General features: G+C 34.2%; 2 protein-coding genes across 2 annotated transcripts; both read left to right on the top strand.

Annotated features, from left to right (window-relative positions):
- The first annotated feature begins 9,762 nt into the window (after positions 1-9,762).
- On the top strand, positions 9,763-13,944 carry LOC120255985 (LEAF RUST 10 DISEASE-RESISTANCE LOCUS RECEPTOR-LIKE PROTEIN KINASE-like 2.5). The gene is given in 5 exon segments (XM_039263754.1): positions 9,763-11,375; positions 12,327-12,529; positions 12,673-12,819; positions 12,822-13,075; positions 13,077-13,944. Coding segments are annotated over 5 exon segments (2,127 nt in total). The 5' UTR covers positions 9,763-10,593; the 3' UTR covers positions 13,818-13,944.
- Positions 13,945-22,441: 8,497 nt separating this feature from the next.
- Positions 22,442-25,561, top strand: LOC120255991 (rust resistance kinase Lr10-like). The gene is made up of 4 exons (XM_039263758.1): positions 22,442-23,303; positions 24,061-24,257; positions 24,420-24,704; positions 24,786-25,561. The coding sequence occupies exons 1-4, from the start codon at positions 22,453-22,455 to the stop codon at positions 25,559-25,561; spliced, it is 2,109 nt and encodes a 702-aa protein (XP_039119692.1). The 5' UTR covers positions 22,442-22,452.
- Positions 25,562-27,314: the final 1,753 nt, after the last annotated feature.

The raw sequence follows: 27,314 nt of genomic DNA, 5'->3' as shown, positions 1-27,314 counted from the left end.
CATTAGATTGAATCTTTTGATCCTAAAAATTTCATCAATTATTAATTAATTTTTTATTTAATTAAGCACCTTTATTATAAAGGAAAATAGGAAATTAATATTTCACTTTGTTTCCACATTTAATATTGGAGATTGAAAGAAAGTTGGAGAAGTGCAGGAGAATAAACTCAATAAGCTCATATATCAGATGCGGCCTTTGCTCAATCTTATAACTCTCTGAAATAAATATTGATACGTAGCAGCATCCAATACCAATAGGACAAGAGGCCATTAATCATTCGTTTATATTTATATATGAGGACCAATTCTCTATGGACGTCCATAGATAAAAAATCTATGGATGTTCATTATCATCCATTGTATTTTGATCCAACAACTAACATTGATAAATAGTAAATATTACAGTAACATGCACAATAATTACCTTTTGAAACTATATAATGAACAGTAATATTATTCATCAATGTTGGTCATTAGATCGTGATTCAACTGCTGATAATTTGACGTCCATAAATTTTTGACCTATGAACGTCTACAGAGGATAGATGATGTAAATTCTATATATATATATATATCAATTTTTTTAAAAAAAAATTACATTATTGACTTGGAAGTCATGAGAGATTTAATTTGAAATAAATATTGACATTGAATGATGTAATTTGAAAGGAAGCGTGACAGAGATGTTCTTGTATTATTATTCTGAAGACTAGCAATATCAATTTATCAATTAATGGATTTTTCTTTCTATAAGAAATTTAGATTATTTTTAAAAAATTACATTATTGACTTGGAAGTCAAGAGAGACTTAATTAGAAATAAATACTGACATTAAATGATGTAATTTGAAAGGAACCGTGACAGAGATGGTCTTGCATTATTAATATGAAGGCTAGCAATATCAACTTGTCAATTTTTGGATTTTTCTTTTTATAAGAAATTTAGATTTTTTTTAAATAGCAATACACCTAGAAATAAATTTCATGCCTGAATAAAAAATACAAAAATCTAATCTTTATTAATTGAATCTTTGTCCTAAAAAATTTCATCAATTATTAATTTTTATTTAATTAAGCACCTTTATTATAAAATAAGTTAATATTCCACTTTGTTTCCGCATTTCATATCGGAGATTGAAGGAAAGTTGGATATGTGCACATGTGAATAAACTCAAGAAGCATATATTGCATGGGTTTTGGATTCAATCTTATAATTTCTTTGAAATGAACATTGTACATAAAATACCCAATACCAATAGGACAAGAGGCAATTAATCATTCGTTTATATATATATATATATATATATATATCAATTTTTTTTTAAAAAAATTACATTATTGACTTGGAAGTCATGAGAGATTTAATTTAAAATAAATATTGACATTGAATGATGTAATTTGAAAGAAAGCGTGACAGAGATGGTCTTGTATTATTATTATGAAGACTAGCAATATCAACTTATCAATTAATGGATTTTTCTTTCTATAAGAAATTTAGATTATTTTAAAAAAATTACATTATTGACTTGGAAGTTGGGGGATTTAATTTGAAATAAATACTAACCCTGAATAATTGTAATTTGATAGGAACGGTGACAGATATGATATTGCATTATTAATCCGAAGAATAGTAATGTCATTTTATTAATTTATGGATTTATTTATTTATTTATTTATTATTATTATTATTTTAACATTGGTGAATGAGACCCAAACCTATATGCATATTAGTATAAGGGCCTGATATAGATATATCTAGATATGCACATAGGCAATTAACTGCATTATGATACTGTAAGTAGAAATGATCATAAATATATATAATTAGCAACCATTCAAACAAGATGATCCTTCTTCCTGTCATTGCTGCTCCTCTGCTCTTGTTCTTCTCTCTTCTGTCTCAGGAGGACATTATTATAATGATAAATTATCACAATATAATTAATTAAGTATTTATCTTATTTTTTGTAAAAATCGATGTCTAAATATATTTATTGTCAAAAACATTCACAAACAAAATGATTGCAAGTTATATAAACAAATATACATGACCGCCTTCACATTAGAAGGATGATAACCTCTTATTTTACTAGATGAGAAATTGAGAGACCAACTACTCTTTCTCTTAATATTGGCTAAGGTGAGTGATTTATCCATTATATATATATAAAATATATATAAATTTTATATAAACATTATGAAGAGTGAGCATTTTATATGTGTATATATATTAACTATAGCTATAAAATCTTATATGACTTTAAGGAGGATGAATATTCGAATTTAATTTTTTTTCCAACTTAAATAATTTTATTGTCCCAAAAATAATGTATTCATTATAGACTCAATTAATGATAAGTATGATTTCTTTTAATCTTTTAATATGCGCGTAATCTATCCTATTTTCGTAATGTACATTTATATATACATGTATGTATATTAGAACTGAGTAGTAGAATATATTCATTTTTTTCTTCATTCATTATAAATTTTTTATATTAAAATATATTTTTTATTTATAACGAAGGCATATTAAACAAATAATTGTTTTTTTTAAATGGATAAACATGATTTATTGAAATAAAAAGCAATAAAGAAAGGATTGTTACGCAAACCTTTAATAATGTCAAAATAATGACAATTTTATTTATTTTCTCCAAAATTTATACATACAATATTTTAGAAATCATATAATTTGCTCAACATTCGATATTACATTTTTGAAGTTTCATCAATTGGTTTTTATATTTTTAAATTGTTGCAATGTGCATCTATTTTTTTCTTAATAAGAAACAATATCCAGAGACGTGTAAATGAAAAAACACACATAACATGTTCTTCAAGTAAATAAGATTTTATGAAAAATATATATGGCTCCGGCGGATGATTGGTAGCTCTCGGCCGGATGAGGTTTCTTGGTAGCTCTCGCGATGATCCTACCAACCTCAAGGATGGCTCCGGCGGTTCCAGGCAGTTTCGGGGTAGCTCTCGTGGAGGCTTTCGCGGTAGACACTACAGAAATCAACGTCCCTTTCCGTCATTCTCAAGACCTCCTCCTACTCATCTTCAGACTTCTTCAAGTTCTTTGGTTTTCAAAGCTTCGCCGGTGCGAGAGGGGACCTCTTATGCCGACGTTGCTCGCTCCCCCCACTCCCTGAACCCCCTACCTTGTCCGCCCCCTTAAAGCGTCGCCGTTCTCCGGATTCTGGTACTCACTGCAAAAAATGCCTCAGATCTGGGCATAAGACCGAGGAATGCAGGCACCTCATCACCTGCAAACGTTGTGCCGGTTCGGGTCATCTTGCATCCCACCGTCTGCCCTCAGACACCCCCCACCGAGATCGGACCCAAAGAAACCTGTGGTCGATCAAGCACTTCCGCCAAATAATCCGTGGAACTAAAACCACTCCTCCGAGTCCCTGTCCGCCCTTCTCTCGCCTCTCTTCGTGTCTCGCTCCCTATAACTGAAGCCATTCTCAAATCCAAAGATGATCTCAAAAAAATGGTGATTATCAGGGTTATCTCCGGCAACACAAGCGTCCGTTCTCTTCACACTTCCCTCTCACAATGTTTGGATCCAAATTCATGCGAACATATAACACCTTTCAACAACGACTTCGTCCTCACGATGGCTACTGCGAGAGACGCAGCTACGGTCGTGAAGAGAAGCCCAATGACTTTGTCCTCTCCGATCGGCCCCTGCTGCATCAACCTATCTCATTGGACTGCAGAATTCGGATCGCATGCGATCGCAGCCGGAAACTATAACTGGATTCGCATAACCAACCTCCCACTTCACTGTTGGAACTGGGATTCTATTGTCGAGGTTCTTCGACCCATCGGAGACCTAATCTACGTCCAAAAGAAGGAACATATCACGCTTGAACACCTCCGAACCCTTGTTAGACTCAAACCTTCCATTCTCTTCCCAATCGAGATCACTGTTGACGTCGGCGTGAGGAGCTTCATCGTCAAACTGGAAGATGATGGCGTCCATACCCTTCGATCTAGGATCGTTCATGGCCCGGCTTCTACTACAACTACTCCGGCTCCCCGCAACCTGGTTTATGTTCCCAAACGTACTCAAGGGCAAAGAGCCCTCTTCACCATCTCTCGATGATCCCATTGTTGGCGAGACCGTGAAAGCACTGACTCCGGGTCTTGGCCAACCGTCGAAGATTCGCCGGTCGGGTCTCGTATGGCGAATCTTCTCGATACTGCCGACCGGGCGCCTTGCCGGGTCACGCTGAGATCCCGTGATTTCTGGGTGCTTCCCGAGAGAGGAGACAAACTATTGCCATGCAGTGGCAACGTGTTTGTCCCTCCTTCGCAGACCGTCGAGTTGCCTCGGGATGCGAATTTTCCAATCACTTTTGGATCCTTGCAATCGTCTCATCTGCCTCGGGATCGATCTTCTCAAGATTCCAAAGAAAGCACTTGCTTCTTCTACTTTGCCTCGAGATGAGCTTTCATCTCATGGTGATCAGATCCCAGATAAATCACCCGATCTATTGATTGACTCTGGGCCCAGAGTCAAGCCCACAAGCCCTACTTCTCTAATGCTTGGGCTGCCTCGAGATTCACACATCGCTGATCCCCCAACTGATCTTAATTCAATCCCTCAAGATAATAAACAATCTGACTCCACTATTTTATTATCTAGTGATGATGCTTCTGCAACAGTCAAGAATTCCACTGTTTTTCCAGACAAAGATCCTTCTGTACTTCCTGATCAGGGGAACCTACCAACTCACCTCAAACCTCTCCCACCATCAATTCACATCCCTGAGGATTATAAATGGATTTTTGTTCAAGGGGGATGGACTATGGTCCTGAGCATAAACTCTAATAAATTCTATGCTCTAGACTCCACTACCATTGATCCTCCACTTGAAGACCATTCTGACGAAGACCTCCTCGATTGGGGTGAAGACGAGGAACTCTCAGATAATGATTTGGCAGAAGATGTTTCTTTCCTTGAGGAGGAATGTCTCCTCCTCACTGAACAAACCCCTATCACAATCGAACAGGTTGATGCTCATACGACCGATGTCATACCTGTCTCCTCTACTGCTGTCATCACCTCCAACATTTCCTTACCTAAAATTCCTCCTACCGATCCTAAGCAAATCAGAAGGAGTGACAGGCCTAAGAAACCTTCCGTAGCTGAATGAAGAAGCGTGATTCTGCACCTATCCCCCCGAGATCCTCCAAGAAAAAAATTCCTGAAGACCCAAGAGAAGGATCGCCTTCTCATAAATCTAAATGCCTAAACAAAATTCGTTCTCTTGAAACTGAAAGAACTTCCAAGACTCTCCAGTCACCTGGACAATCTCCAAGGTCCAGAACTAGAACATAATTGTTTCCCATGAAAATTTTTTGCTGGAACGTTAGAGGTCTTGGTAAACCTTCTAAATGCCATCTAGTTAAGGACATTATTTTAAATTCTAAAGCGGATATTGTTTGTCTTCAAGAATCTAAACTTCGTGAAATTCATATCTCCTCGGCGCTTTAATTGGAGGCAAATCTTTTGACTCTTTTTGATTATCTCCCGACAAGGCTCAGGGAGGTATTATTATTGCTCGGGATAGCTCTAAAGTCTCGGTATTTTATTACATAAAGGATCCTTTTCCATCTCCTTTATTTTCACTAGTCAACTTAATAATCTCTCGTGGGCTTGTACTAGTGTTTATGGTCCAAACTCTCGCTACATCAGACCTGCTTTCTGGAACGAACTTTAAAATATTAGAAACCTTATTTCCACTCCATGGGTAATTTGTGGTGATTTTAATACTGTGTTTTCCCCTGAAGATAAAAATAATGGGATCTTTAACCCAAGCGACATTTCTACCTCCCAAAATATCCTTGGTGAACTTGACCTTATTGATCCACCCATTAGTGGGAGAAGATATACTTGGACCAATGGACAATCTAACCCCATTTGGGCTAGACTCGATCGTTTTCTTTATTCTCACTGTTGGACCACTTCTTTCCCCAGAACCTCGCAATACGTCCTCCCCAGATTTGGTTCGGATCACTCCCCCATTTGCCTGGATTTTGGCGACCACTTACCTCAGTCCCGACCTTTCAAATTTGAGAAATTCGGTACTTTCGGATCCCCGATTATCTCTTTTATAAGCGAGCTGTGGACGGAAATTAATCCTATTGGATGTGGAGCATTTATCTTATCCAAGAAACTTGCTTATCTCAAATCTAAACTTCGTCCATGGTCAAAAAACACTTTTGGAGCTTCCAAAATCCTTAAAGATCGACTACTCTCCGAACTTAATTCTTTCGATCTTACTAGTGAAAACAGGCCACTCACTGAGGAAGAATCCACTCGTTTTTCACAAATCCGTAATGAGCTCTCTTCTATACTTAATCAGGAGGAAATTTACTGAAAACAATGCTCCAGAATAACTTGGCTTAGGGAAGGGGACGCCAACACCAAATTCTTTCATCAGATTGCTAATGGCAGAAAAAACCACAATCACATTGCTCGAATATTTCACAATGATCGGTGGATTGATGATTTTTAATCAATTTGGTAAAATCTTCACCGATCATTTTTCGCTCCATCATTAGTACCCCTATCTCTATGATTTCTTATTGACTGGAATTTTCTCTTTGACTACAAGGAAAGAGTTGATCTCTCCCAGTTGGAAATTCCTTTCACCCTTGATGAAATAAAGCAAGCCGTCTTTGACCTTAATCTGAGTAAAGCCCGGGACACGATGGCTTTCATATCCTCTTTTTGCAGAAACACTGGACTCTCCTTCAAGACTCCTTAGTCAAACTCTGCGGAGACTTCTATGAGGGATCTTTAAATCTTGAGCGTATCAACTGGATCAATATTGCCCTTATTGCTAAGAAAAAATCCCCTAGTGAAGTCACGGATTTTAGACCTATCAGTCTAATTAATTCCACCTGCAAAATATTATCTAAAATCCTTGCTAACCGGCTTAGCACTGTCATCAGCGCCCTTGTGGACGACTCCCAATCCGGCTTCATTAAAGGAAGATGTATTGCGAGACAATATTATGAGGTGCTCGAAATTATCTTCAACCCTACGAGCAGAATTCTCTAGGTTATGTCTTCAAAGTTGACTTTGCAAAAGCCTTCGATTCTCTTGATTGGGATTTTCTCCTTGATGTTCTTCTTCTGCTAGAGGATTTGGCTCCGGATGGCTCCTCCGGATTAGTGCTATCCTTAGTACCGCCAAATCCCAATTCATTATTAATGGATGTACCGGTGGCTATACGAGATGCAAAGGGGCCCCGAGACAAGGTGATCCCTTATCCCCTTTGCTCTTTGACCTTCTGTCACGATGTCCCCGAGCGCCATGTTTTTCAGCGCTCAACTCCGAGTCTCGGTGGGTGTCCCTCGAGACAGGTCATTTAACATCTGTCATCTCAGTGTCATGCGGACTGACCTTTTAATTTTCTGCTTTGGAGGACAAGATGATCTTCTCATTATTAAGCTTATACTCTACCTCTTCGAGGATTCATCTGGTCTGACCATAAATTTCTCGAAAAGCTGTTTATACTCAACTAACTTTGGCTTCCAACCACATTTATCCTCTGCTAGAATCCTTAATTGCTCCAGGAATTGCCTCCCTATCACCTACTTAGGGATTCCTCTCTCTGGTCGAAGACCCGGGTGTTCTGACTGGACAAAGCTTACTAGCACGGTTTGATCTAGACTCACACCGTGGAAAGCAAAGTACTTATCTCTTGGAGGACGACTTACCCTCATTAACTCTGCCCTTTCCACTGTCCCAGTCTACTGGATGTCGGTCTTTATGCTTCCTATCTGGGTAATTAAAGAAATTGATAAAATTCGAAGAGACTTCCTTTGGAAAGGTCCTGATTTAGGCCCCAAAGGAATCGGACTTATGCACGGAGCAGGATCACTGAGACCTCGCAACATGGGAGGATGGGGGAATTCTCAATCTTGAGATTTCAACAAAAGCGCTTCTCGGGAAATGGTGGTGGAAATTTTCTTGTCACCGAGCTGACTATCTAGCCAAAAATTATTCATGCCAACTATTTCTCCAACTCTCCAGCCGGTTTTTTGCATCATACTCCACCAAGACACAAATCGTTCTTTTGGGCTGGATTGACCACCATCTTACCTGTCTTTCGCTCCTGTATTAACAAATCCATCAGAAATGGCTCTCAAACCTCTCTTTGGTTTGACCGCTGGCACGCCGTACTCCTTCTCAAAGACATCTGGCCAAACCTCTTCTCGCATTGCACTTTGCCTTGGATTTCTATCAGGCAATTTGCCCAACATTTAAACAACCCGGAGATCCTTTTTTCCGGGAATCCTCCTGATATGCTATCCTCACTCTTGGACATTATTCCTGTATGTTCCCATAATCAGGATGATATTACCCTTTGGGCCCTTGAGAAAGGTGGTAATTTTACTGTCAAATCTTTCTACAAATTTCTTATTGATGGAGGCTTACGAAGTCCGCTTTACCCTCTTTTTGGAAGCTCGTTACCGACAAAAATCTCCCTCTTCTGTTGGCTTGCGGGAGAGGATAAAATTCTCACCCTTACAAACCACATTCAAAAAGGGTGCATCGATCTTAACATTTCGATACTTACGTCCTGTCACATGCGCTACGAAAACCTAAACCACCTTTTCCTCGATTGCGTTTTCTCTAAACGCATTTGGGCTTTTTTCTCCCAGACTTTAGAATTTAACTCTACTCCACATTCGATCCACAGCTACTCGGACCACATGGATATCATCCCTTACTCCTCGACACCGAATTCTCGCGATCTTATCTCCCGAGCTATCCTTTGGAATATCTGGATTGAAAGAAATTCTCGTATTTTTCATTCGAATGCTTTACCGCATTACAATATTATTTTTAAAGGCCCTGCTAACATGCTTATCTCTTGGTTTCCCCACAGTACTGTAGGTAAGCTCAACATCATCTAAATGAAAGCTTCGCAGGAAAATCAAACGCTCACTCAACTTCCTTAGCGCTAGAGAATCTACCTCTGCTGGCGATCATGACATTGGCGCTGCTCTGGAGTAGGTGTTCCTGTTGTTTGTCTAGCGAGGCTGAGGCGTGCATGTCGACACCTCATGTCTCCTTAGTTCCTCTTTTTTCCTGTTCGCTTTCTTCTTCTTCTTCTTCCTCCCTCACCCCTGGTGAGAGTTGACTTTACTATTGTACTCTGCTTTTCTTTTGTACTGTCATTTTCCTTTAATAAATTCGTGGTTTATCCACTTTTATAAAAACAATATCAAAAGAAATTGAATCTTTGTAGATGTTCCCAATTATTAATTTTTATTTAATTGGGCATCTTTATAATAAGAAAGTATTTCATTTCTCTTATTTAATTTAATGTCTAAGGTTTAAGTTTCCTATATTAAAAAAAATTACAAATTGACTTAGAAGTCACGAAAGATTTAATTAATGTGAAATAAATACTGACATTAAAATTTTTAAAAAATTGCATAATTGATTTAAAAGTAAAACAAATAAATAAATATATAAATAAATAAATAAATAATGTGAAATAAATACTGACATTGAAATGATGTAATTTGAAAAAAAAACATTGACAATGATGGACTTACATTATTAAAAATGAAGACTAGTAATGCCACTTTATGGATTTTTTTATAAAAACTTTGGATTTTTTAAAATTGTGAATCGGAAATTGGTGAATCAGACGCACATGCACCTATATATATATATATATATATATGGCAACATCATATTGTAGGACAATTATATATATTCAAATTAACATGGTAATCCTTAATATTCCTTCTCATGCAGTAGTTCATTGAGCTCTGCTCTTTACCATATTCTTCCTGATATTGTTCTTCTTCTTCTTCTTCTCATGTGGGAATCTCACAAACATTAGATTTTGTTTTCGTCTCAAAGATGATCCTCTCAACGGTGGAGATCCAAACTATGAGCTCACATGCGATCATCTCAACCGCACCATCCTCACTCTACTCTCTTATAGCTACTACGTCTCCAATATCGCATACTAATGAAGTGGAAATCTCTGTTTATTGGCTTTTCAATTGGAAATGTGGTGAGAAAATCGCATCAATTAATAACTTGGCTAGCCTGTTTGGTGATTTTGGTCATCATAAATTTTAGTTGAAAAGGAAACTGATAGAAAATTGTTAATGAAATAATTTATATAGTCAATGATCTCTTGGTATATATATATATATATGTGTGTGTGTGTTTTGCTGAAAAAATGGGTTCAAAGGTTAGCTTATTCAAAGTAAAAGCACTGGTGTGCTGAGATAATAAATTCACTCTCATGTACATGTATTAGAGTTTCATTTTAAAATATTTTTAAAAAAAATTTATTTGCCAATCAGGTTTGACTGAGGGCCCTCTACAATTTCAAATATTTTTTTAAAAATTTTATTTGCCAACCAGCAGGTTTGACGGAAGGCCCTCTATAGATGAATGAGTCAATAACGCAAAGCTATAACGTTATAACATGATCAGCCTTGTATATATATATATATATATATATGCGTTTCATAGAGACGATTAAATACTTGTGCGATCGAGTTGTAACAAATATTGAAAGAGAAAGACATGGCTTGTTCTTCTGCTGCTGCAGCAGCTTTGCTCTCTGCCATCCTCCTCCTGCTCTTGTTCTTCTTCTCTAGCACCACTCTTGTCTCGGCAGGAGATCATTGTCCCCCTTCATCATGTGGGAACCTCACAAACATTAGAAATCCTTTCCGTCTAAAAGGCGACCGTTCTGAATGTGGTGATCCAAACTATGAGCTCACATGTGATCATCTCAACCGCACCATCCTCACTCTACTCTCCAACAACTATTACGTCACCAATATCACATACTACGACGATTTAATTGAGGATTATGTTGACTTCAATATACAAGTGATGTATGTTGGGATGGAGAAGTCTAACAATGGCAGCTGCAACCATCTTCCCCTTCCGGCCGCTCCTCTCACATTCTCTAGCCTGAATACTAACAAGTACTACTACATGGCATACCAATGGGCTACTTTGGTGAATTGCTCAAAAGAAGTGAAGAACAAGTCCATGCATCACTACTACTATGACTACGCCTATGATGACTACTACTACAAGCCTGTGCCTTGCTTGAGCCACAACAACTCCTTCATCTATCTCATCGGTGGTTATGACGAAACATATGCAGTTAGCAACCTTATGCCTTCCTGCCAATATCTTGCCATGTTTCCTGACAATTATAATTATCATATTCATTTGAACTGGTCAGATCCACAACCAGTGGACATATTCGAGTTTTTAGGCCAGGGGTTCACCCTCTTTCCCACGATTAGAAGCTCAAAATCCATCCGACATTGCTTAAGAACGTCCTTAAGGTCAGTATTTACTTCCAACAGGGGGTTTTTGATCTTAAAACTCTTGAAAAAAAGCTAAATTACTTACCGCCTCCCCTCGGGTTCTATTTTACTTGACTCTGGGAACAAATTCTTTATGTTTAGATTAAAATGATTTTTTATTTTTATTTTTATAAAAATCTCCTTTGTAATGCATTATATCTTTCTATATATTAGATGTGAAATATGAGATTACATTCGATCTGCATATTTTTAATATAAAAATCATGATTGCATCATTAAAAATATTTAGATATTCATTTTACTTTTTAGAAGAAAAAAAATCTATTTTTTATTTATAAAACATATATATATACATACATACATATGATATTTAACGATATAACTAAAACAATCGGTAAATTTTTTTGCCAGGGTACCAAACTATGGTCCTTTTTTATTATGGGGTCCAAATTTCAATGTGAATCAAAATAGTTATCCAACTTCAATTTTGTTTTACTGGGTGGTTACCTGAGAGATTCCAAGCTATTTTCTTGATGATATAGATGCTAAAAATTCTCTATGAACATATGCATGACACACTGTCTGCCTGATTGACAATTCTATCTCACTGCTGACAGAAATTTCTAACATCATATCATAAAAAATAGACTAAAATCTCTTGGGTGACCACCCAGTGAAACAAAATTAAAGTTGGATAACCATTCTAATTCAATTTGAAGTTTGGATCTCAAAGTGAAAATAGACCATAGTTTAATATCCTATCAAAAAATTTACCTCTAAAACAATACATAAGAATTGGGGTCAAAAGAAAAAGTCATTTTAACACTAGTTAAACCATCAAAAATTGTTGGGAGGAGTGGCAAGTATAAACCTCTCCCAAAAGAGTATATACATGAATGTTTGTTATATTGACTTGTATCTACTTGCATAGTATATTAGTTAGTTAATACTAATAATTCTTTGTCACAGGGAAAATCATCAGTATATCACTGATGATAACACTCATGAGAACACTGCAATTATACACAAGATTCACGCAATTGTATTTGGAATAGAGTCACGTTTTCTCGGTTGCATAGAAGTCTATGACCATAATCGAAAGCATTACTATTTTGTGATGTCAATTATATATGTCGTTGTGATATTGTTGCAAATTGCTAAAGCGCTGCTAGGTATAAATCAAACTTCTCTAATATCATTTCAAAAGTTTCTAACAGTTTCTTAAGATTAATTTCTCTTTATAAAATTTCTTTCTTGGCGAAGAGATATAAAAATATCAGTTTATAACTTATTTTTAGTTTTGCTTATTTGACAGTGTTTGCAGTGCTGGGAAGATGTGTGTTTGCTCCACTAACTGTATATGCTTTTCTTTCTTACCAATTGTACCAAATAATGTCATCTGTTGATAATGTGGAAAAATTCTTGAGGAACCAACAAGCTCTTGTACCAACTCGATATTCATACACGACATCATTACCATGACCAACAACTTCAAGGAGAAGCTAGGCCAAGGTGGATTTGGTTCTGTTTTTAAAGGCCGGCTTCCTTGGGACAGGCTTGTTGCTATCAAGATGTTGACAAATTCTAAGTACAATACTGGTGAAGATTTCATGAATGAAGTTTCGACCATTGGTAGGATTCACCATATAAGCGTGAGTGAAACTAATTGGCTTTTTGTTCGGATCGATGCGCAAAGAGCTCTAGTGTATGAGTACATGCCCTAATGGCTCCCTTGATAAATTTATCTTCTCAACCAAGAATGGCCCAAATCACAAATTCTCTCTAGACAAACTAATTGACATCGCATTGGGAGTTGCTCGAGGACTTGATTATCTCCACAAAGGATGCGATATGCAAATTCTTCATTTTGACATCAAACCACATAACATTCTCTTAGATCAGAACTTCAATCCAAAGCTTTCTGATTTCGGCCTTGCAAAACTATATCCAAAGAACAATAGCTTGGTATCACTCAGTATTGCAAGAGGAACTATAGGATATATTGCTCCAGAGCTCATATCGCGAAGTTTTGGTGTTGTCTCTCACAAGTGTGATGTTTATAGTTTTGGTATGCTACTCTTAGAAATGGCTGGTGGGAGAAGGAATTCAGATCTAAGAGCAGAAAATACAAGCCAAGTTTATTATCCTTCTTGGATTTATGATAAACTTGTTGATAATACAATTGAGGATAATGTGGTAGAAATGGATACAAGCATTGCGATTGATGAAAGAGAGAAGAAATTATGCATGGTAGGCTTGTGGTGCATACAGATAAGGTCATCAGATCGGCCTTCCATGTGCAAAGTGATAGAAATGTTAGAAGGTGATGTTAGTAGCTTGCAGATGCCACCCAAGCCATTCTTTTCAGAACCGACTCAAATACCTTCAAAGGTGTCATACTTAAACACCGATGATGGCGAACTGACTACCATTTCTGAAGATATTGATAACTTAAATTAACGAGATTTTTTTTTAGTATTGTATGGTTATTAGTGCTTTGTGATCTTATAAAAACATGTAATTAGAAACAATAACATATGTATTGACTAGTTTATAAACTAATATTATAAAAGTATTAATTTAATTATGCATGCTTGATTTTTTTTTTAATTAATCAAACTAATATTACAGGATTGCCTGATGTTTTTTTAATGTAAGCATTCTATTTTTCAACAGAAAAATTTCAATAAGGAACTCTGACTGAGAATCAATTAGAAAGATAATTGAAATCAACAGTGACCGATGTTCTTGCATTAATGAAACGAAGACCTATACTAAACACATATGCACTTGGAAGTCCAATTTTGAGAAGCTTATTTCCAAGCTCAAATGTGAAGATTTTATATATATATATATATATATATATATACAAATTTTAGGGCCTCTTTCGTTCAAGAACACTTTTTATATTTTCATTTTCTAAAATATAATTTTTTATTTTAAAAATCTTATTTATTTTGTATATTTCAAAAACAAGTTTTTAATAAATGAAAGCAAAAATTTACTTTATTATAAAGTAACATAAAATATAGCTAAAATAAATATTATTTTGATTTTAAAATTTGTTACAATATGCAACTTAATTTAGTTTTTCTTTTCAAACTATATTTATTGAATTAGTAATATAGCTAGAAATAAATTTTACTAGATTTATGTACCCGCGCTAACGCTGCGGGTTAACTATATCTAAAAGGAAGATTGCAAAGATAGTATAAATTTTGAAAAAAAAAAATTGTTAATGTCATTTTTTTTTTAAATCATTTTCAGTATGAAAATATATTCCCAAGATGTGAAAAGTTGAGAAATCTATTACTGGAATATGTCATATTGTTTATTGAATAACGAAAATAATTTCATTTCAATACTTTAAAAGAAAAAAACAATTTTAAGTATTAAGCCTTCTACTGGGTTTTTTTCTTCTTTGTTATAAGAATTGAAATAAAATACATGTTTAATATATATATATAGACACTTCATCATTCAACAGAATTTGTTATAACTCATCATCACATAAATATTAATTTAAGAGCAATGTTAAGATGATATTAAAAGTTGTATATATAAGGATGTGACAAAGTTAAAAAAAAATGATTTATTAAAATTTGATTTATATTTTCACATGCCAACATATTTCATTTGTAAGTGATAGTTCCGGTGGGGGTGTGAAGTGTTAAGTTCACTCAAAAACTCACTCAAAGCATAAACACTCACACACAATCAAAGCAAGATAAAGGAGACAAGCAAATTGGTAACTCGGGTTCAGACAACCTTGCCTACATCCGGGGGCGGGGCCCGGAGAAACAATCCACTAAAAGAGGTATAAGAACAAGGAGTACAACACTCGACTTACTCACTCAATACAAAGAATATCCTCTCAAGATTGCCCTGACGGCCACACACTCAACTCTCACCGAAGAGTCTCTCATTGTTTGGCTTCATCCCTAAATCTTGAGCGGGGATGTCTTATATAGACGCACTGACGTCTACAAAGTTACCTCTTTTAGAATTCTCCGCGGCTTCCTAACTTGGACACCTTCCAAAGTTAGATGTTGCAACACCCGATTGCTAACATGGCCCACCTCTTGAACATGAGCCCGAGTTCTAGCCGGGATGCACTCGAATCTGCGACCTTCAACCTCCCGGTTCTTTCAGTCCGCCTCGTAGCAGTTGACTCGACCCGAGCTCCTCCTGCTTGCAGCTACTTCCTTCCTCATGTCACTTCAGAAGGTCTCCCTCTCCCGAGGGACGTGCCCACCAAGGCACACGTAACCATCTTACCAAAGATAGCCACCGAAGATCTCCCGATCTTCCTTTCCAAACTTGGCCCAAGTTTGGTCTTCCAAATGATCTTCGTTTGACTCATGGAAATATTGTTACTAAACTTGATCTTGTCTTCATCCAAGTTTAGCCTTCAATATCTTTAAGCATGATCTTTAATCATCCATGCTTGGATCTTCAAATCTCTAATCATATCTTATGCAATCTTCAATCAATCTCCTCATATGACTAGTTTCCATGAATAGTTCCGCCCATAGATAGCTCTTGAATCTTCCTTCAATATAGTAATGCTAAATATGGTCTTGATGATCTCCTTAGTATGTTTTTACCTTATTTAGTTTGTGTCTTCAAATAGTTTCACACCAAACTAAATCTTTGTGTCTTCAAATAGCTTCATACCAAGTTTAACTTGTGTCTTCTAATAGCTACACATAATCTTCTTGAACTCTTGCCAATAATAGAATATTCCTCTCTTCCAATAGATCTTTCTAAAAAGGAGCTCTATCAAAGATATGAATTATCATCCTGGATCTTACCAAGGATAGATAATCATATCTAAAATAAAACTTGCCTTTCTAGAAAAGATCCTATAGTCTTGATGCACTTTCCAAAAATAGTTTATCATCACATGATTGTATTGAGAGAAATATCTATTAAATCTAGATCTTAATCAAATCTCCACCTTGATCTTTATGATAACATCCTTTGCCACATCATCATCCTAGTCATCTTTTCCTTTGATGAGTCACTACATGCCACGTCATCATCCTCTTGCCATGTCACCACTTGGCTTGTCATATAATGTCAATCCTACGTCATCAGACTTAATAGTAAGTATTGTGAAAGTTAAGCTTATGTAACTATATAAGAAAGTAAAAAGTCAGAAACATAATCTCCCAGCGTATCAATGTAACTGTCTGAGAAAGTAAAAAGTCATAAACATAATCTCTGTCATAAATGAAATCATTTAATGGTTGTGGCAGGTGAGTTAGGGGTGGATATATGTTGTCCAATGAAAGAAAGGCGAATGTCACTAAATATATATATATATATATATATATAGCTTCACTCCTATTAGTTGTTCCCGCAAACCAACAACTAATGCTCACCTATCAACCTATCATTTTGTCTTTATTTGAAATAAAAGTTCTTTAAGAATAACAAAGAAGGAGTTCCTCAGGTGCATTTGAACACTCGCATAAGACGTTCCCACGAGCCACTCGCATAAGATGTTCCTGCGAGCCAACAAATAACGCTCACCCAATGAAGCACTTATACATATCTCTCTTGTCTCTGTTAGAAATAAATATGTTTTAAGAATAACAAAAGAGGAGTTCCAGGGGGCGTATGAACACTTGCAAAGATATCTCGCGGACCAACTTCTAACGATCCCCTTTGGAATCGCTTTTATTAACCTATCTTTTGTCTTCATTAGAAATAAATGTGTTTTAATGCAAGTTGCATTCCTCACTTTGGTTTTTATTCTAGATTAGAATTATAAAATCTTTTACTTAATTTTTTATCAAAGGTTCATACAACCAAATAAGAATGATTTGAAAGGTTATATATGTATGAGCAAATACCATTTTTTTACACAGACATAAATAATTTCTTATTTTTGCTGGGCAAGCAAGCAAAAAAAATTCAATTAAAAGTTTAACCCTGAAAAAAAAACCCCTAAATTACCTAAAAAAGTTTCACTTTTAAATTTATGGCAATTTTTTATTAATTCCAAGTGACATGATTTTTTTAAAACATGATTTTTTTTTTTAAAAAAAAAAATCAATGGGGTGCATAATAAGTTTTAAAATTTTTCAAATTTTCACATTCAAACTTTTTAGATATTTTTGTATTATAAAAGGATCCTCATTTTTTTTTAAATTTCATAATACCATTCTCATCTAAGATTTGCAAGAAGTTTCTCTTAATTTAATTACAATAGACATTAAATTCAATAATTTCCAAGTATATGAACATTAAATACATATATGTTAATGTGACCCATTAAGTGGTTGTTATCAAATTTTAGTAGGGAAAATATTTTTGGAAACATATAATATTAACAATAATAATGATGATGATGAGATAATAATAATAATAATATATATCCCCTTTTTTTTTGTAACCATCACCACGTTGTATCAAACAACCTTAACTCAATGGAAAAAATCAAATGGGCTTTCAAATTATTATAAAATAAAAAAAAGTTTATAAAATAAACATAAAGGATGTTAGGTATTAAAATTAACAAATAAAGAAATCATAATTAAAAGATTTACCTAATATTGAATAGCCTCAGCCAACTTTCAAACAATGTCTAAGATGTGTGGGCCAAAAGTGGGAGTTATCTTTGTTACCATGCATTGAGATGGTTTTATAAGCAACAATGGATGGCAGTTGAGATTTATTTGATCTAATCTAATTAATGTACATGTACTTGAGAAATCAAAGTAATTTTAATGCAATGTCAGGATAAAATTACACCTGCAATTAAATATACACATGTCAAGGAATTGAGTTACACATGTCAAGGAATTGAGTTGACTACATCCACTGGTGGGACCATGTAAGATCAATTAACATTAGGATTAGGATTGCATTTATACCAACAATTGAATGCTATAGATAAAAAATTATTGGGCTTGTAAAGATAAATGACCATTCTTATCTAAAATGCACTGAGCTACCAACGTGTCAATTCTATTCAATTCCTACCATTAAATTTATATATGTATCAGAATCCAATTCAAATCTAAACAAAGTTTTGGATTTTCAAATATATGATTTCATATGAAAAAGGTACAAATCCTATCAATTCATATCAATTTCATACTTATGAGACAAAGATTTGAATTTTCAAAATGCTAATGTGTATATCCTATCCAATTCATATATATCAACTTGATATTTATATATCAGAGGAAATCATAACCTAAAACAGATGAGAAGCAAACAAAGCATGTAAACAAATTAAAAACCTCCCAATAACTACAGCGGGAGGGAGGAGGCCACGTAAGTAGTGTGCAATCAACTTTCAGAACAAATACCAAAACCCTTATAAAAGTACGCTAGAGTCTGCAGTAGTTTTACACTTGTTTATACAAACTAAACATTAGCATTCAGTAAAATGACCCTTTTAAAAAAAAACTACAACCCGGAAAACCAAAGATGAAAATCAAACAAACAAATTAGTTAAAGGATAACAAACTCACCAATTTTTTAAATCAATCCAAACGTCGGCACAAATAGGATTATTTTAAAAAAAATAATACTGTAATCACATATTCATTACAATAATCCACACAAACAAAGCACATAATCAAAACCAGTACATGGGAAATGAAGCATTTTTCTTTAGCTTCTAATTGTCCCATAAGACAGTGGCGAAATTAAGCCTTCTTAATCTAGTGTTCATGCATGCAAGATTATGCATCACATTATCAAGCTGTTTTTCCCTCAATACATGGGAAAAAAGCTAAAAAAATATGAAAATCGGATCGAAAAAAATAAATACAAAAATAGCTTTAAAAGAGGGACAATAACAACATACCAAATATGTTTAAGTACACACCCTCTTCGAATAAAGAGTAACTGCTCTCTGAAAGCCTGGTGGTTAAGAGTAACCACCAGGCACGTCAGCCGGCACCTCCAGCCTCCATCTTCGTAAGCTGAATCGCAGACCTCCCGCCATACTAATCATCGCGATGTCATATCTCACCTCACTCTCCCGAGTTCCGGATCTCAACGGAGTTTGAGAGAGAGAAAGATACAGAGATGGCGGATGAGGCTAGGAAGGTTGGGGCAGGTGCTTGCCAGGCGGCGGCGAGGGAAGTGATCGTGATCTCATCTTTTTCCCCTTTTCGCTGATCCACTGTAAACCTCTCCGAGTTCCAGATCTCAACAGAGTTTGAGAGAGAGAGAGAGAGAGAGAGAGAGAGAGAGAGAGATGACGGATGAGGCTAGGAAGGGTGGGATAGGTAATGGGCAGGCGGCAGCGGCGGCGAGGAAAGTGACCCTTAAGAAGGGATCGACTGTGCGACTGAGGCATTTGAGAAGCAAAGAGTTAAATTTTGATCCCTCATCGGACCGGCGGCTAGGGGTTTGAAAAACAAAGGAAGGGAGTTTGAAAAACAAAGGAAGGGAGATCTAACCATAGATTACAAAGGGGAGAAAATCAGGCTGTTGATTATGTTGAACCAATGGAAATTGGCCAAATGTCCAGCACTTATGCTCACTCGCGGGTTGGAACATGTCAACATCCAACCAATAAATCCAACCAATAAATAATAGCCAAATGTCCTATCAAGAATCAATTGGAAAGAAAGATTTTTAGGGGATAGCATTAATACAAAGGGGAGAAAATCAGGCTGTTGATTATGTTGAACCAATGGAAATTGGCCAAATGTCCAGCACTTATGCTCACTCGCGGGTTGGAACATGTCAACATCCAACCAATAAATCCAACCAATAAATAATAGCCAAATGTCCTATCAAGAATCAATTGGAAAGAAAGATTTTTAGGGGATAGCATTAAAAGTAAGTATATATATGTATGTATAAAATTATAAAATCCAAATTTTATGAATTTAATGTAACCTCTTCATTTAATATAAGAAATTACACAATAAACACATCAATGGGGAATGAGAGACTTGGCAACCGCAACTTTCTTAGAAGTCTTCAGAGACTTAATGCAGAAGTAACGGTAACAGAGATGGGCTTGCATTAATTGTTGAGATTAAGATTAATAAATAATAATAGCACAAGGACTTGAAAACCAAACTTAGTAGTCCAACCGAAATGAAGACTAGTAGTAAACACTTGGAAGTCCAATTTGGAGGCTTTTGAATTCCAACATTTTGTGCTTAATGGTAATAACTTCTTCAAGTTATGCATGGATACTTTTTTTTTTTCCATAAAACGTTTACGGCCTCTTGATTTGTAAATCTCTTTTTTTATATTTTTTAAAAGATATTATTTTTGTTTTCTTGTATTTTACTGAAAAGAAAACAAGTTTTTTTTAATATATTTTAAAACAAGATTTTAGAAATAAAAACAAAATTATCATCCTATAAGTGTTTGCCGTTAGTCTAACCGTATTGACCCCATTATAAAAAGAAAGTGTTAGATATTTAAAAAGTCTCGAGTTTAAGTTTTACTAGATGTAGTGATGAAATATAACAGGTCCCCGGTTGTGTCTGTGTGCGCTTGTTATCCAAACCTTATGTGGTTGGGTGAAGATGCTCAAACAGAGTGGTTAATTCCCCATTTGTGCACATGACCTTAATGTATATAGCATTTATCGCTTTGGTCAAACAAAAAAAACTTACTATAAACTCGTAAAAAATATAGTTAGACAAACATTGTTTCACACTTATAGTTTATTCATGTATAATACATGAATTATATCTATACATAATTGTAAAAACAACATGAATTTTATATACTGGTTTTTTTTTTTTTACACTTTGCCTTTAGACTTCAACCCCTTATTATCGAGTCCTACTGGTTCCGCCATTATTTGATATATATAATGTTTATTGCCTTTTTAGTTTTTTTTATGAAAAATCTTATCCTTAGACAATATAAATACACGTTTTATAAAAAAAAAATTTGAATATAATAATTTTTTTTAATTAGTGGATTTAGTACTTAATTAGTTCAATATATATTTTGTTAAATTATCATATGATCTCTAGTTTTTTTTTTTAAATTGAATTGTTATTTTTATACACTAACAACATAAGAAAGAAACGGAATTTCTATCAAAAGGAAACACATATCATGCATACGGAATGATGTATGACATGTGGAAAACTTTGTTTATTGACTTTAATTAAATTTGAAATGTAGTGAGAAAAAATGTATTAATTAATAACTTAGGGACTAAGAAGTCGGTGTTGCATTATTCAATACCGTTGAAGTCCAATTTAGAGAAGCTTAATTTCCAAGTCAAATATTGAAATGAAACTATGATAATAATATCATGTGTATAGATTTATATAAATATATAATGTACGCCCCTTTGGTTTTATTTTATTTTTTTATAAAATGTCTTTTTCTTAGACTATATAAATACAAGTTTTATAAGAGAAATTGAAATATAATAATTATTTTTTTAATTCGCAGATATTTTATTCACTTTTATTAGTATATAATTGAAATATAAAAAATACGGTTTATTCACTTGTATTAATTAAAATTTCTATAGTATTTTATTAATTTAAGCTTTATTTTTTTTAAAAAAAAGGCGACAAGCGCCTTTCAGGGATGTGTACATGTGTGGAGCGTAACCGTGAGCGCAATCGCAAGCTCAACGCCACTCGTGTCCTCACCTTACGTGAACATGGAATTCGATCTCGGGTCCTTGATCCCCAAAATAAACACTCTACATAAGGGATTCGGTATCAATTTAAGTTTTAGTTTCTCTATGTTTCCTTTTATATATATTTTTTCTGTTTTATTATAATAAACTGTAATTTATTTATTTTTATTAAATAAAAAAAACTTATATATATAGTTGACTTGGAAATCATTTGGCATTTAATCTAAAATAAATACTAACTTTGAAATGACATAAAAATGGCCTTGCGCGGTTGAAATGAAGATTAATAACACGCGCACAAAGACTTTGAAAGTCCAACTTGGCAGTCTAACTGAATTAATATTTTTTTTGTTAACATGTAAAAAAACGAATAATAGCAAGTTATGTATTTTTCTTTAATACAAAGCCTTTAAAATTCTATGATATATATATATATATATAAGGCAACTGCAGAATGATATTGTAGAAATGTAAACAATTATGTATTCAAGCATGATGAATCTTCTTCCTTCATCTGCAATAGCTCCTTCAGCAATGGCCTCTGCCATTTTCCTCTTCATCTTGTTCTTCTTCTTTGCTAGTAGTACTTTTGTCTCTGCAACAGGAGATAATTATTGTGCTCCATCATCATGTGGGAACCTCACAAACATTAGACATCCTTTCCGTCTCAAAGACGATCCTCCCAATTGTGGAGATTCAAACTATGAGCTCACCTGCGATGGTCTCAACCGCACCATCCTCACTGTAAGCTCTAATCACAGCTACTACGTCACCAATATCACATACCGTGATTACTCCTTCGATTATCTTTCTGTTTACTTTGAGATACAAGTGATGTATGTTGGGATGGAAAAGTACAACATTAATAATAATAGCAGTTGCAGCCATCTAATTCCCCTTCCGGCCTCTCCTCTGACACCCTCTAATTACCTGTTGAGTACCTCTTATAATTACCCGAGGAGTAATAGAATTCACTACATGATAAACCCATTTGAATATTGGGTTACTTTGGTGAATTGCTCAAAGGAAGTGAAGAACAAGTCCATGCATCATTACTATGATATCTACAATCACAAGCACTACTACTACTACAGTCCTGTGGCTTGCTTGAGCCACGACAACAACTCCTTCATCTACCTCTTCCCATCAAAGAGTGTCCGTGACCTTATGCCTTCCTGCAGGTTTCTTGCAATGTACCCTGCCAAATATCCGATATTTCACGACCAACAACCAATTGACATATTCAAGTTTCTAGCCCAGGGGCTCACCCTCTCCGGATTTATTGAGCCCACCAAGGCATTCAGGATAAACAACATCCCACATTGCTTGACAAAGTCGATAAGGTGAGCATGATCTCTTTTACTATACAGGATGTGTTTACTTACAACCAATGAAAAATTCCTAAATTACTTATCAACTTTACTTTCCCCTTCTATCTTTCATATATACTTTGCCTTTTGGACTAAGTTTTCGTGTTTTAATTTGGATTAAAATAATTTTATTTTATTTTATTTTATTTTCACATAATTAATAATTTTTTTATAAAATATAAATAATTTTCCAATATTCTAGTTTAATAAAAAATTATAATAATTTCTTTTTTTTTTAAATATGGAACTCCCATGCTTTACAGTTAGACTAATAGACTATATATACCAAGGTTGGTCATTAAAACTATTTATACATCCATTTAAAACCTTTTTTTTTATTTACAAAATCAACAGTATATTTAGTGTTCAATGATTTGCTTTAAAAAAAGATATATAACCAAAAGTATTTTAGAAAAGTTATTTTAATCCCAATGATCAATGGCAACTACTATTTGAAAATTCAAGGATTGGTAAATTAATTCACTATATATGTATATTACTTTTAAGAAAAAAATCCATATTTTACTTATAAAATTAATTATATACCTAATGATATGTTTCATTAAAAAGATATGCAAGAGGTGAAAATGTTATTTTTTTACTAATCAGACCACCAAAAATTGTTGTAAGGAGGGGCAAATATAATTTTACTAGTAGCAAGTAAAAACTTCTCATAGAGAATATTTTAGAATTTATGCACAGCACTGATACAAGGAATTCTTTGTGATAGGGAAACTTATCAGGAAGCCACCGGCAAATCAAATTCAATTTCAGTTCGGATTGCCTTAATTTTATGGGGAATAGAGTTTAAATTTCTTGATTGCATGGGAATCAGCAACGATGACATGAGTATGAAGCGTTACCATCTTGTGCCGTCAACTAGGATCATGTTGGGGATATTATTATCAATTGCTAGAGCAGGAATAGGTATTAATCATTCTTTCAACCTCGTTTCAATGATTTCTAATACTTTCTCACTAATAGTTTCTCTTTGTAATTATTATTATTATTATTATTATTATTATTTTATGAGGAAGGGATTTAAAAGTGCTTACTTAAAACTTATTTTAAGTTTTACTTATTTGACAGTGTTTGCAGTGTCGGGAAGATGTATATTTGCACCATTGATTATATTTACTTTTCTTTCTCACAAATTATACCAAATGATGTCATCTATCGATATTGTGGAGAAGTTCTTGAGGAACCAACAAACTCTTATACCAACTAGGTATTCATACACCGACATCATTGCCATGACTAGCCACTTCAAGGAGAAACTAGGTCAGGGAGGATTTGGCTCTGTTTTCAAAGGTCGACTTCCTTTTGACAAGCTTGTTGCTATCAAGATGTTAACAAATTCCAAGCACAATACCGGTGAAGATTTCATTAATGAAGTTTCAACTATTGGCATGGTTCACCATATAAATGTGGTAAAACTAATTGGTTTTTGTTCAGATGGCACGCAGAGAGCTCTAATATATGAGTACATGGCTAATGGTTCTCTTGATAAGTTTATTTTCTCATCCAATAATGGCCCCAACCACAAATTCTCTCTAGACAAACTAATAGATATTGCATTAGGAGTTGCTCGAGGACTTGATTATCTACACAAAGGATGTGATATGCAAATTCTGCATTTTGACATCAAACCGCATAACATTCTTTTAGACCATAACTTCAATCCAAAAGTTTCTGATTTTGGCCTTGCAAAACTATATCCAAAGAACAATAGCTTGGTATCGCTCGGTGTTGCAAGAGGAACTATAGGATATATTGCTCCAGAGCTGATATCAAGAAGTTTTGGTGTTATCTCTCACAAGTGTGATGTTTATAGTTTTGGTATGCTACTCTTAGAAATGACTGGTGGGAGAAGAAATTCAAATCCAAGAGCAGATAATACAAGCCAAGTTTATTATCCTTCATGGATTTATGATAAACTTGTTAATGCTATAGTTGATCATGACATGGTAAAAATGGATACAAGTTTTGTGATCGATGAAAGAGAAAAGAAGTTATGCATAATAGGTCTGTGGTGTATACAGATAAGACCATCAGATCGGCCCTCCATGAACAAAGTGATAGAGATGCTAGAAGGGGATATTGGTAGCTTACAAATGCCACCCAAGCCATTTTTTTCAGAACCAACTCAAATATTTTCAATGGTGTCATGCTTAAGCACTGATGATGGCGAATTAACGACCATCTCTGAAGATGCTAATGAGATTAATTAATAAAATTTTTCTTTTTGTATTATATGGTTATTAGTGTTTGTAATCTTATAAAAAATGTCATAATATGTATTGCTAGTTTAATTAATCAACTACTTATATAAATATTCATTTAATTATGTGTGATTAATTCTAATTTTTTAAATTAATCAAACTAATATCACAAAATTGCCTAATGTTCCTTTTTTCTATGGAGGCATTAGATTGTCAGAAGCGATGATGAGTGTCAATTAGAAAGATAAAAGAAGGATTCCATATGCAACATGTGTTTGAATATAAAAATCGTTCTTATTTGGTTCCCTTAAAAAATCAATTAAAAGAATTTAATAAAAAAAAACCATGTATCATTCACAACAAACCCTTTTTTTAATAAAATTATTAAATTGATTTTTAACTATAAAATTTTATAAAAAAAATGCTTTATAAGATATATAAACAAATATTATTTAGGGTTTTTTACTTGCATACTCCTGTAAAATCATGAATTTGCTTAAATACCCTCATAAAAATGATATTTGCTTATATACCTCTACAAATCAATTATATTTGCTTATATGCCCCTATAGTTAAGTTGACTCTTAACGATATTAAATCAATGGATGGAATAAGTGTAAATTACCAAAATAGGTTTGCTTATATACCCCTTTAATTTTTTTTTCTTATTTTTTAGACATTACTCATTTCATTCAACAAATGACGTAGGGTTAGGTTGAAACCTTCGGGGATGGCATAGACATCTTTGATCGAATTTGAAAGAGCCGGCGAGTGAGATGGCGTGGTTTGAAGGGATTAGTGAGAAGGAAACCTCAAAAGATAGTGGTTAAGTGGTTGAGAAGTTTAAGAATTTTTCTCAGATGGCTTAGGTTGGATGATGTTAAGAGTAATTGGGTAATTTTGTTAAGTTGGGTTAAGTGGAAACCATGGTTAATTCCATAAACCCTAACGGCGGCTAACGGTAACTAACGGCAGAGATATATAAGTAAAAAAGTTAGTTTTATGGGGGTATGCAAGTAAATTATATTTTTATGGGGGTATTCAAGCAATTTCATGGTTTTGCAGGGGTATGCAAGCAATTTTCTCTACTATTTATTATGGATCCATACTTAATTTTCTTTTTTTTGTTTTAATTTTTGAGAACAAAAAATTTACCAATCAATAATGATAATATATGTTTTTTTATAACACTTTGCTAGAACTCTGAATCATTCTCTTAAAACTCATTCTCTTTATGATAAATGATCTGCTTGTCCCGAAATGACCCAACCCAATAGAGAAATCCTACTTCAGTGGACCTTTCGATACAATTAAATGGATTGTCACACAGGCACCTAATAGAAAGGGGATGCCGGAGAAGACTTTTCTTTGTTTTTATCTATCTATCTCTCTTTTTCTTTTCGCACTTTGTTTATCCAATCCGAAATCCCCTGTTAGACAATATATATATATATATATATATTCTTTTCAACTATATTAATATTTAATTAATGTTGGAATGTCTAAAAATATATGAAATTTTGAAAGTTTTATGGAGGACAAGAAAAAACAAAGAAAAAAAGACGAAGAAAAGAAAGTCTAAGGCTAAAAAATTCGGCATGTGACATAACACCATTGATTTATTTCATTTTCATAATGGCATGACATAACATCCACATCAAATACCAAAAGTAAATAAATAAATAAATAATTTTTATGAAATGCTAATAAAAACATAAGTTGCATATACTCAAAGTGCACACATTCTGAAAAATCGTTAATT

The sequence above is a fragment of the Dioscorea cayenensis genome, unplaced genomic scaffold (genome assembly GCF_009730915.1).
Source record: "Dioscorea cayenensis subsp. rotundata cultivar TDr96_F1 unplaced genomic scaffold, TDr96_F1_v2_PseudoChromosome.rev07_lg8_w22 25.fasta BLBR01001261.1, whole genome shotgun sequence".
NCBI classification, from domain to species: domain Eukaryota; kingdom Viridiplantae; phylum Streptophyta; class Magnoliopsida; order Dioscoreales; family Dioscoreaceae; genus Dioscorea; species Dioscorea cayenensis.
Note: the sequence above shows the minus strand (reverse complement) of the source record. Positions and strands in the feature narration are given on the sequence as shown.

Coding starts and splice junctions, on each gene's coding strand:
- LOC120255991 (XM_039263758.1), top strand. CDS start 22,453: ATGATGAATCTTCTTCCTTCATCTGCAATAGCTCCTTCAGCAATGGCC. Junction 23,304..24,060: donor TGCTTGACAAAGTCGATAAG/GTGAGCATGATC, acceptor TCTTTGTGATAG/GGAAACTTATCAGGAAGCCA. Junction 24,258..24,419: donor AATTGCTAGAGCAGGAATAG/GTATTAATCATT, acceptor CTTATTTGACAG/TGTTTGCAGTGTCGGGAAGA.